This window comes from Prionailurus viverrinus, chromosome C1 (assembly GCF_022837055.1).
Source record: "Prionailurus viverrinus isolate Anna chromosome C1, UM_Priviv_1.0, whole genome shotgun sequence".
In the NCBI taxonomy this organism is placed as follows: Eukaryota; Metazoa; Chordata; class Mammalia; order Carnivora; family Felidae; genus Prionailurus; species Prionailurus viverrinus.
Window position 1 is genome coordinate 173,996,550 of NC_062568.1, and position 12,408 is coordinate 174,008,957.

The following is a 12,408-nucleotide window of genomic DNA, read 5'->3' on the forward strand; positions in this document are numbered from 1 at the left end:
ACAGCTATATTTTGTTATTCAGGTTTCCTAGAATACTAATCTCTTAAAAGAATAATTTTTAACTTTTGTGTACGTTTGGGATTTTTTCCTTCTCTGCAAGATTGTGGTGTAAAATTTTAATTCCATAAAACTATCAATGAAGATACTAGAATTTCAGTATCTACATTAGTAAAAGCATCACTCATTTTGTACTTTTGCTATCATATCACTTATCTTTCTTTCATACAATGGTAAAATCTGTCTATAGTTACAGCTTTGATAAAATACAGAATTATTTTTAGAAAACTAGTTTGTTTTCTCTTAAATTGTTGCTTAGTGGTTGTGGTTTAGTGCATGATTCTTTTCATTAAATCTCAGAAACTGTCAATTTAGCTTTTTTATTGGAATAAACATTAGCCTAATATGCTTTATGTTGTACCATCTCAGCCAAGGTCTGTCTGCATTAACCAGTTTATTCTATGACAAGTTGCTTAACAGATGTCATTCTGGGAAGAACAATGAAGCCAAATACTTGTGCAATGTCTAACATTACTCTAACTTTGATCACTTTTGTTCAGCACATCAGTCTGGCGTTGTGCTTTATACCAACATAACACTATAGCCAGAACATGCTTTTCAGGCTTAGAATAGCAAAGGAATGTTATTCATTTCAGTGCAGTTACAGATGAGTTAATAGAAGAAGAAAAATACTGTTTATTTCATAATACCATATTGTTGTGATTTGGAATTAAGGTGGAATTTAAAGAATCCCACTCCAGAGTTATTTGTTTATATACTCAATCCGTAGTATTTGGGTATACTCTCCAAAGCTGGGGTAGACTTGCCACCTTTCCAACAAGATGTAAATATTTGTCTTGCCTTTTCCCCCAAAAAATAGCTGATGAAACTTAGTGTATCTAGACAACATAATTCAAAAATAACTTTAAGAAAGGAATTTTGTGTTAAGGCATAAAGTTTCATACTCCCTCTTCTGTCCTTTCCCTCTCTTTTATTAATATAATAGATAATATAATAATAGATAGGTATTTATGGAACACCTTTCTCCTTAAGCATGACAAAATAATCATAGCTAGTGGAAGTGGTCAGAAGTTTATCCAGTTGCATTTGGTTGTATTGTTGGGTTGATAATAACTAACGAAAATTTCCAAACTTAATGCGACTGACCATAAACAAAATACTGCATGGTAGAAAGGCCATTGCTAAGAACCTCTGAAAAAAGCTGTTTGTTTGAATTGAGTGGGGACCAAACCATGCCCCCAAGCTCCTCAGTTCTCACTTACATAGTCTTTTTCACAGGTGTACATTAGAGATAAAAATAGATTGAGTTCCATGTTTTTTGTTTTGTTTTTTTCTTTTCCTTGGTGAATATATATCTCTATTTCACTGGAAGGATAACTTAGATGTGTTTGTGTATAATAAACAGTAATGTGATACAAGATGCTGTAATTAGACAACATGATACTTTAGGTTTCTGCATTTTTAAAACATGAACGAATGCTGCTTGTTTTCTATATTGAAGTGGTATTATTGAACAGATTATGTTCAATACTAGCTTCATTTGTTACAGTCGGGTAATCCCATAACTAACTTTGAAGAGTTAATTAAGATGGATGATCTCTCCATTCTTAGGATTTGTCATTTTTTTAAATTTGTACATTGATAATAAAATAGAATTTCTGTAACCGGTTTAGAAGAAAAGCTGAAGACCAGTATGACAACTCTTAATTACTGAGTAACATAGAGTTTAACCTTCCAACACTTTATTCTGATAAGTTACTTACCTCCTGTCCTTTTAAAATGAAAAGGCATAATGTTGCATGTTGAGAAAAATAGTTTTTCATCTTTAACAGTATTTAAAAAGAATCATTACTCTATTTTCAGGAAGACCCTAAATAGTATGTTAATGGATGGCTCTCAGTTAATAAATATGCTGTTGAAGTAGTTTTTAATTTGGGGTGAGATCAAAGAAATAATCTGTCTTTTCATATCTTTCAAAAAAATTTTTTAATGTTTGTTTTTGAGACAGAGACCAAAAGCACAAGCAGGGGGAGGGGCAGAGAAAGAGACAGAATTTGAAGCAGGCTCCAGGCTCTGAGCTGTCAGCACAGAGCCCAACATAGGACTTGAACCCACAAACTGTGAGAGCATGACGAAGTCGTGACACTGAGCCGAAGTCAGACATTTAATCTACTGAGCCACCTAGGCACCCCCACCCCCCACCCCACTGTGTTTTTATATCTGTGAAACTTCTATCAAACAGTAAAAACCTTCATGTTTTTCTTCCTGGCCTCTCCAAAAAACAAAACAAACAAAAACTACTATCTTCTTTCTCCCACATAGAAACTTAAAGTATATCTTTTTTTATTACACATCATGAATCATTTAAAAATTTAATATATTATTAACATTTATAATTATGGTCCATGAGAGGTGAAAACTGTGTACCTGAAGCTTCTTGACTGAATAGAAACTTGAAGCCATTCAGGAATATAAAAACAACTGGCAGAGGGAGATGTTTCTTGAACTACTATTTCATCTAGCTTTCATTGAGGATCTACTTTTAAATTTGGTTTAGATTATTTTTACAAAATTTTTCTGACTCTTGTTTTCCTAGTTTCAAATTCTGTTTCAAATCCAGAAGAAAAAGGAAATACAATGTATATCATGTAAGTGGCAACAATCATAAGTCATATGGAAACCTTATTTTAATTGTGATGTCTCTTTCTTTATATAGGTAAAGAGAAATGTGTATGACCTTACGAGTATCCCCGTTCGCCATCAGTTATGGGAGGGCTGGCCAGCTTCTGCCACAGATGACTCAGTAAGTGACCATTGAGTTGTCATTTTTTTATTCTCTTCTCTTTTGCCATTTTCAATCTAATTGGCTGTGATTATCACAAAGCAGAATCAAATGCTTTGAATATTCCACTGAAAGAACTTTAGAAATTAAATAATGTGAAAATGAGTTCTAATAATTTGAGGTCACTTGCAGAACACATATCATAAACCAAGTAACATCAACATTCTTTTGGTAATGTTACAGTATCAGTATCAGGAATTTGATGCTGCTTGATTTGACTTAATTTTTTCCTTGATAAAAAGAATGTATTTAGACATTCCTAATGAAATATCCCAAACACAAAATAGTTTTTCCTAAATTACAGATGTCTCAAAATCAACCTAATCATATTTAGTTTTAAAACTACATTTCCCATAGTAGATTGATACTTTTTAAAAAAGTTAATTTGTATAGTAATATTGATGGCACTGTATTCTTAAACATACCCATAATTTTCACCAACATAACAAGCTAGAGGAAAAGATTTAGTTTATTATTTTTACCTATTATTATATCCATTAACAATGATTATCCTATTGTTAATTTTGAAACCTTTCTTATCTATACTGTTTGCAGTAATCATTCTTTTCCAAGAGAGTAAATTTTATTGTCTAAGGAGGCCAATTGTAATTACATTTTGGCCACTTTTTCCCATGTTCTTGGCTGTTCTAACCAGACACCCTTTAAAAAAAAAAAGTTAAAAATGAGAATGTTTCAAGAATTTTGACGTTAACTCTAACGTGTATAATAAATCAGACTGCAAAGAAATTGAGACCTTGTAAACATCTTACAATAATAAATACCCAAATAATAATATTGTATTATCTAGTAAATATTACATTTCCATCTGGATAATAATTACTCCTTCTTTCTCAGCACCAACATCATACATTTTGTGGAAGATAGAAATATTTTTAAATAATTTATGTAGATGCCACTTGAGTCTAAATTATTCCATAGTTTAAACACTATGCCTTTGGAAAATGCTTTATAGATTATGAAACTTTAAAAATAATCAGAAAATAGGGGCCCCTGGGTGGCTCAGTTGGTTAGGCATCCGAGTTCAGCTCAGGTCATGATCTCACAGTTTGTGGGTTTGAGCCTCATATCGGGCTCTGTGCTGACATCTCAGAGCCTGGAGCCTGCTTCAGATTCTGTGTCTCCCTTTCTCTCTGCCCCTCTCCCTCTCACAGTGTGTGTCTCTCTCAAAAATAAGTATTAAAAAAATATTTTAAGTAATCGGAAAATAGAGCAAAAAATTTTTAAGTGAATCCTTCCAGAAAAAAATTGTTTACATATAGGCACATTTCTTTCCTTTTTTTTTTTAAAGAATTTTTTTTATGTTTATTTAGTTTTGAGAGAAAGAGAGAGACAAAGTGTGAGTAGGGGAGAGGCAGAGAGAGGGAGACACAGAATCTGAAGCAGGCTCCAGACTCTCAGCTGTCAGCACAGAGCCCGACGCAGGACTTGAACTCACAAAACGTGAGATCATGACCTGAGCCAAAGTTCGCTGCTTAACCGACTAGGCCACCCAGGTGCCCCTAGGCACATTTATTTCTAAGCAACTGATTTTAATGTTGATATAGTAAATCATTAGAACTATTGGCTGGTTTTCCATGGCTAAGGGGTAGGGATGTGGTTGCTGGTTTTAGTTTGGATTGTTTTTTTCCCTGTTGGTGAAAATTTGACACATCTGACAGAAAATGTGCCATGTTTATTTTTAACAAAAATAAGAGAGTAATGTTCATATAAGATAGCCTTCTGTTTACCTGAGGAGACATGGAGAAACCAGAAATGTTCTCAACATTGTTTTATAACCTGCCACGAGAAATCATAACATTAATAGAAGAAAATAATTAAGATCTGAGCATGTCACTTAAATTCTTTGAGCTTTAGTTGCCTCACTAATTTGCAGTTTTATTATAAGAAGGATTAGTGATAATATATATACAGTACCTGGCTCAAAGTAGACACTCAATAAATGAGTCACTATTACAATTAATATTAACATAGAATATTAACTCAGAAAAGTATCACATGCAAGAATTTGCTGGGTTATATAAATGAAATGGTATTTGAGATTTGCTTCAAAATAACTTGTGGGGTTGGGAGAGTAAGTGGAGATATAGGTAAATCTAAATTAGCTACCTATAGATCATTGTTGAAGCTGGATGATGTGTATATTCAGTTTATCATACTGTTTTCTCAACTTTTATATACATTTGGAAATTTCTGTAATATAAAATTTAAAGTAAAAATAATTGTCTGATTGAAGAGCAAGAACACAAAGTAATAAAGTCCAGAAATGTGGGACTTCATAGGATTTGAAAAGCCAACTGCCCTGAGATGCCATTTTTGTGGAAACCAGACTGAAACAGACTTTTCAGATGCAAGTTCTAAGAGTGATAGGCAAATTTAGTGAAAAATTTTGTGAAAAATTGTTAGTATTATAGTAGTGAATTGCTCTATAGCATCATGCCTTATACATCTTAGGTGTTAAATAATTGAAGAAAATTGACACAGTCTTTTATGAGGCCCATGTTTTAATGATTGTTATAACATTTAATTTTTTACCAAAGAGTTCTAATACAATTTCATTCCTATAGGAGAATATAGAAAGCAGCTTAAACTCATCGTTCAAGACTATAATACTACCTCATGCTGTATCTAAGTCACAGCTAACACAAGAGGGAATCTCCATTAAGAGACTTGATTTTTTTTTTTGCCTCATTATTCATATTTGCACCTTGTCCCAGAACCTGTGAAGTGATGCCTGCCCACACCTCCCCAGAGCAAATGTTGCCACATTGGCAGGATGTTGCCTTGAGCTGTATGATTTGATACAACAAAGATGTTCAGGGCCAGGCTGCTTTTAACTGGTGCCATAGCAGATCCACTAGCTCCAGTACTTAAATTTTGGCAAAAATAGCTTATAACTGTAGTCTTCTAAGGAGATTCTAGGCAAATAAATGTTGTGAAACCTTTCTTTCATTAGGATTATGAAAACTCATAAAGCTGGTGCTTGTAATCTATATTGTTGCAGGTGATGGTGTTTTTATACTTATTTAAATCACTCAAGTGGAGGCATCTGCTACAAAACAAGATCGTCCTCACAGCTTAGGGCATGAATTGGGTACAGCTGAGAAATGTCAGCTGTGTAAACAGCCTGAAATGTGTTACCAACAAAAATATAATTAATTTCTTTCCAACACAGTGTGCCATAACTTAATACTTAGAATGGTTTAACTTTCAGAGAAAGCACCTGAACATTTTCTTCCCAGTGCCAGAGTAGAGGATTGATTATAAAGGTCATTAAAAGTGAGGTTAGTTTGCGCTTTTCCTGCTCAATTGCAGATATTTGTGTGGCTTTGAATATATAGTAGCTTTAGATAAACAGTGGCTTCCATGAATTTATGGAAACATCTTAGATCAAGAAGTGAATGGGTTTGAGATGATGCAAATGTTCTAAAATTCGATCATGGCCAGGTTGCACAACTCTATAAATTTACTAAAAATCATTTAATTGAACATTTAAAAATGAGTAAATTTTATAGCATGTAAATTATACCTCACAAGCTATTTTTTATAAAAGTTAATGGAGAACTAGATTAAAATACTTTTTTCATTTACATTTTTATGTTGTATGAGAAATTTTTTGCAATAACACAGAAGATGTTTTCTTTAGCGTACTTCTCATTAACCTTTGACTTAGCAAACAGGACAAAGAAATAGACTCCTTATAATTAGATTCTTGTATAATCTTAAGTCTCTTACCAATCTAATAGACTACACTTTTTTGACATTTTCAATGCTACTCATTGAAGTCAACAATCATTTAAAACATTGTTGTTCCATCTCCCTTCAGAGTTAAAATATTTTCTTTGCTTGTAGTTGTACTCTAATGGGGTACGGGATACTGTATGAATTGTCAATAACTCTTTCAGTTCCTTTTGTGCTCTTTCACCAGGGAAATAGGTATCTAAAGCTGACCAGTAGGGGAATGTTTTCATGCTGTGACAGTTCAGCTGTGAGAACAAGGAGTTGCAAGTAGGCGAAATCTCATTTTACACTTTAACAAGGATGCTCTTGGATTCCACAGAGTAGAAATAATTTTAACACTCTGAATTATGTCTAGACACCTTATTTATTATAATGCAGATAATTTGAATGTACATAGTTTTAAAAATTCCAAGTTTTAATAATGCTTGTACAAAGAAAGAAAAATCCTTCAGGTTTATTTTATTAAAACAATTTTTTATAGTTTAATGTATTTTAATAGGAAACTTACAAGAACGGCACAGAAGACAGACAACATTAAAAACATGTACTTGCATGTAGGACAACTCAGAAAAGTATAGTGAATGGTTAGAATCTACTGTATGATAAAAATGCTACAAACACCATTTAGTTGCCGTCAGTAAGAAATTTACTTGTTTTTAAAAATTTTTTTGAATATTTATTTTTGAGAGAGACAGAGACAGAATGCGAGTGGGTTAGGGGCAGAGAGAGAGGGAGACACAGAATCCGAAGCAGACTCCAGGCTCTGAGCCATCAGCACAGAGCCCAGTGTGGGGCTCGAACTCATGAGCTGTGAGATCATGACCTGAGCCGAAGTCAGATGCTCAGCTGACTGAGCCACCCAGGTGCCCCAAGAAATTTACTTGTTTTTTTAAAATCCAAATGCTGGCATTGTCCTGAAAAATTTAACAGGTTTATTTACTATTGTTATAAAGTTGAACTGCAAAACTTGTCCACTGAAACGTTTTGACTCGCATTAATGCTTTATGTCCCCATATTTATATTAAAAATTGACACACAAATGAAAGTGGAAAAACTGTCAGTACCTAATTTCTGTCCCCTATATTTTCACTTATAATCATATACTTATACGTATTTTGACCCTCTGGGAAAAAAAAAGTTCAGAACTACAAATAACTTGTAGAGGAGAATTTCTTTTTAAAGAATGAAATGTTTTCCATCATAGTGGATTCTTTTTAAAAAAATTTTTTTAATGTTTATTTATTTTTGAGACAGAGAGAGACAGAGCATGAGCAGGGAAGGGGCAGAGAGAGAGGGAGACACAGAATGTGAAGCAGGCTCCAGGCTCCGAGCTGTCAGCACAGAGTCCGATGCGGGGCTCGAACTCACGAACTGTGAGATCATGACCTGAGCCGAAGTCTGACGCTTAACCGACTGAGCCACCCAGGCGCCTCCATAGTGGATTCTTAAGTATGTCCTCCATGTATGTGGCATGCTAGCTGGATGTCTTTTGGCATAAATGTTACACGTTTGGCATGGATAGCACACACACTGGTTCTTCAAAAAGGCCTACCAGATAGGCCTCGCTTGCCTCCTGCAAAGCACCAGTAGCTGCACTCTGGAAGCACAAATATATTTTTATATCCTGAGCAATTTCTTGCACCAGCCGCTGGAAAGAAGTTTGAGAATCAAAAGGTCAGTGGACTTCTGATGACATCTAATTTCAGAGTGCCACAGTACCAGGCCTATAACAATGCGGTTTCTTCACCCTTCCAGTAGGGGGTGCACTCTTGTCAGCAGCTTTTGTATCAGGTTGCTTCCTCTGTGCTTTAGAAGTGTTGGATTTGCTGGCAGTCTGCTTTTTAGGAGCCATGGTGTAGAGAACTCTTACTTACCCCCCTTCTCCTTTGGCTGGAGCTGGGCAAGTTAGAGGCGGTGCAGCAGCGCTGCAAGCACAATTTAATTCTTCTGTTTTTAGTACTTTTTTATTGTGTGCCTTTTTTTTTTCTTTTGAGATTACTAATGGTCTGCCAGGGTTCCATCATTGGCTAGAGGAATGTGAACTCAGAATTTGAGAAATTAGGAATTTTTGATTCAGGTCTTTAGGCATGTGTTAGGAATTAGAAAGCTGCTTATTATATATTTTCACATTGAAAATGAGATCATTTACAAGTAGAATCATTACATAGTGACTTTTCTATAAAATAAAAATAAAACAAAAACCACACATATCCCTCCTGCCTTTTTGTATTTTTAAATAAAAAGAATTTGTGAACATAGAAATGTTATCTACTTTGATCCTTCTAATGGGGACCATTTTCTTCTATAACTTCTCTCTGATGCATGTGTTTGTCAGGTGTCAAATTATGGACATTTCCTTGCCACTGGTTCCCTGCCCACCACTTTATAGGAGCTGCTGTCTGAAGAGACTATCACAATTACCACATACTTAGAAAACAGTAGTTCTCTATTAAGTAAACTCATAAGCCTCTACTGTAGTCATTCCATCCATTGTTGCAAGGTTAATATTTCTGAGGTGCAGAATGAATTACATTCATCCTTGCTTACTTATCTTCAATAGCAACCCAGCACTTGCTGATTTATGTACAGATATTTATGCTGGCACTCAAAACCCTTGGTCTGAAATGTCTCTTGTAGGTTTATTTTCCCATAGTCCCAGAATAAATCATCAATAAATGTTTCTTGAATAAATGGTTGAATATGATAACATATATATCTCAGCTTAGGTGACTACTCATTTTGCCATTCCTCAAATATACCTGGTGCTCCCTTCTGCTCTGTGTCAGTTAATCATACTATTCCTTCTGCCTGGAATACCTACAGCAATTATTTCCTTCCTCAAGACCCTTCTTTAAGAAACTTTACCTTTATCCCTCTTCCCATGCCACCTTTGCCAGCTATCTTAGAAATTAGTTTATATTTCTGTTCCATTTAAACTTTTAAAATTATTTGTTTTGTTCTTTCCTTCTTTAGTTCCTCTCACCTGGCTCCATTACTTACCATCTCAATAACCACAAACAATGAACCTTTCTGGGTGTCAGTCTCTATAACTATAGAACAGAGATAATTACTCCTAGAGGTATTATGAAGACTGAAAGAGTCAGTATTTATAAATACAGTTACCCCTGAGTTTATTTCAAAGACTAAAGTAGTGCTAGATAGTGTCTAATGTAGTTAACCTTTGGCTATTACTGTTTTTAATCCATCTATCTGTTCATTCACTAGACATCTGTAGAACAACTCTTACAGGCCAGTAACCATGCTTGCCCTTAAAGTTGCAAGGATAAGGTTTGTTCTTCAGGTCCAGTTCCTTAGGAATTGCAAGTATAGTGTGAGACAGATACATAAACAATGATAATTGCAGTCTATGTAAATGCAGAGAGATCACAGAAGAGGGAGCAACCAATTTTGCTGACAGATGGGAGTGGTAAGAAAATGACTTCCCAAGAAAGCGACATTTGATTACATTTTAATTCATATTTTTGTGTTCCTCTCTTTTGTAAGTTTAAAAATTAGGAGTAAGCACTGTCTTCCTCATCTTTGTATGCTCCGTAAGGATCAAACATAGTGTTTTATACATTCACTCATTTGAATTGTTCAAAGTTTTGCTAAATTGACATCTATGATAATAAAGAACTAAACAATGAATTTGTATGATTTTAGTAACTTGATAAACTGAGATTCAAGTTTCTAATAAAAATTAAATTATCTTTCTAATACAAATTTCTTTCCAATAAAAATTAAATTATCAAAACTCAGTATTTCTTTAGTGGCAAGTAGAACAACATAGTTGTGGGGAGCAGGGCAACACCACGCTGATTTGTACGTTTGTATGTGTGTTTGTGAGAGAGCAGGGCAATCCAAGTTCATTGAATCCCAATATTGCTGTTATTTGGATAAGTTAGTTATGGTATGAATTTCAGTTTCCTCATCTGCAAAGTGAGGATGATATTGACACCTTTGAAAGTCTATTGTGAAGATTAAATGGATTAACATAATAGGTTGAAACATGAAATTACCACTTTTTATGGACACAATGGTTGAATATTAACAACTTCATATGGTTTTACCAAGTAGATAATACACATAATATAATGCAGGGTTTGGCAATTGTAACTGTCAGCCCAAATCCCACTCAACATTTATTTTTGTAAATAATGTTTTATTGGAACACCGTCACACCCATTTGTATATGTATTGTAAACAGCTTCTTTTACAGTATAACTAACAACAGGGATGTGTGGTTGCAACAATCGACATGCCCACAAAGCCTAAAATATCCGCTGTTTGAACCTTTACAAAAAAAAGTTTGCTAACCCCTGGTGTAACTAACATCTGGCATTTAGTAGGCCATTCAACAAACATTAGCTCCTTTTCCCCTGAGTGAGCACCTTCTGTATATCACATACACATGCAGAATCAGAAGCATTCTTTGAGTAACTTCAGGGTCATCCTATGCTATTTAAATTATTTTGTTGGCCCATCCTAGGTCAGACAAATTTATGCAATTTTTGGATGTCTTCACTGGCTCTTTCTTTATTTGGCAAGGTTATAGATAATGTTGCTTCTGATGGTGGTGAGACTCCATTGCTTCAGAGCGTCCGTTGCCCTTGTCAACATATAGAGTCTTTTACAAATAACACAGGCAAAGACTAAACAGAAAGAACAGCTTTGAAAGCAGAGGAAAGTTTTATTTTTAAAGGAATGAAAAGTTGTGAAATGGACTGTACCCTGAACAGAGAGAGAAATTTGGGAGGGTGGATGAAGCATTCAAGGGACATATTTACTCAGTAAATATGAGGGCAAACACATGGAAGCAAGGCCGCCCCCAACACAAAATTTGCAAGCATTTTGATCTAATGCTGTGAATCTTGATTTTACAAGGGGTTTATTAAAATCCTAAGCCTGTAGACTACTGTTTCTGTCCATGAATAGTTAACTGCTATGGAAATTTTCTTCCCTCTATAAACAAGTGGAAGACTGGATAAAATATGTGAAATAACTATTTTCAGATATTAGACAACAGATAATGTAGGACTCTGAAGGAGACATATGAGCCCTATGGTAGTCTTCCATTCTGCCTGGAGGAATTTCTGGATTCCAGAGTACAGAGAGGAAACCAAAGCAGGAACTGGTTATTTTATTGAGTTTGAAAAGAAAGTGTTTAGGGAAGTCAAGGCAGCTAGACTTTGGAACGTAAAGTACTAGCAGAGGAAAAACCTCTAGAAATCTACATAGTGTTCCCCTGGTGTTTAGTTGAGTACCAATCTGTGCATGCAGATGGTGAAATTCCAGGAGGCTGGATAAAGAACAACTGCCAGGAGAAAGAACAATTAACTAGGATCTGTAAGGCAAACAATTCTCAGAGCTCACATAGAACTGGGAATAGTTTGAGTTCCCACTGGCCATTGTGGAGACACCTCAGTGACTACATGGGGCATTCAAAGGGTATCCACCAGAAGAGTCACATCTTAATGGAGAGAGTAAGCAAGGCTTAGGGTGAAGCTACTCTAGGACTGCCCTTTTACCGCTTAAAAACAATCTTCAAAAAGAACAAGCTGATTAACAAATAACTGCCTCTAGAAAACAGAGTCCAGCATCCAGTCAAAAATTACTATACATACGAACAGCAGAGAAACCTAACTCACAATCAGGAGAGAAATTAGTCAAAAGAAATACACATAGAAATTACTTAGATTGGGGTGCCTGGTGGCTCAGTCGGTTAAGCATCTGACTTCAGCTAAGGTCATGACCTCGCAGTTCTTGAGTTTGGGCCCTGCAGAGGGTTC

General features: G+C 35.0%; 1 protein-coding gene and 1 pseudogene across 3 annotated transcripts in view; one reads left to right on the forward strand and one right to left on the reverse strand.

Moving 5' to 3' along the window:
- Positions 1–12,408, forward strand: part of FAF1 (Fas associated factor 1) — a 535,448-nt gene that overhangs the window by 301,450 nt on the left and 221,590 nt on the right. For all 3 annotated transcript variants that reach the window (XM_047869343.1, XM_047869344.1, XM_047869345.1), the window contains one exon: positions 2,735–2,821. In XM_047869343.1, coding sequence (XP_047725299.1) covers positions 2,735–2,821 — 87 coding nt within the window. The remainder of the gene's footprint in view (positions 1–2,734; positions 2,822–12,408) is intronic.
- Positions 8,003–8,524, reverse strand: LOC125171989 (histone H3.3A-like; annotated as a pseudogene).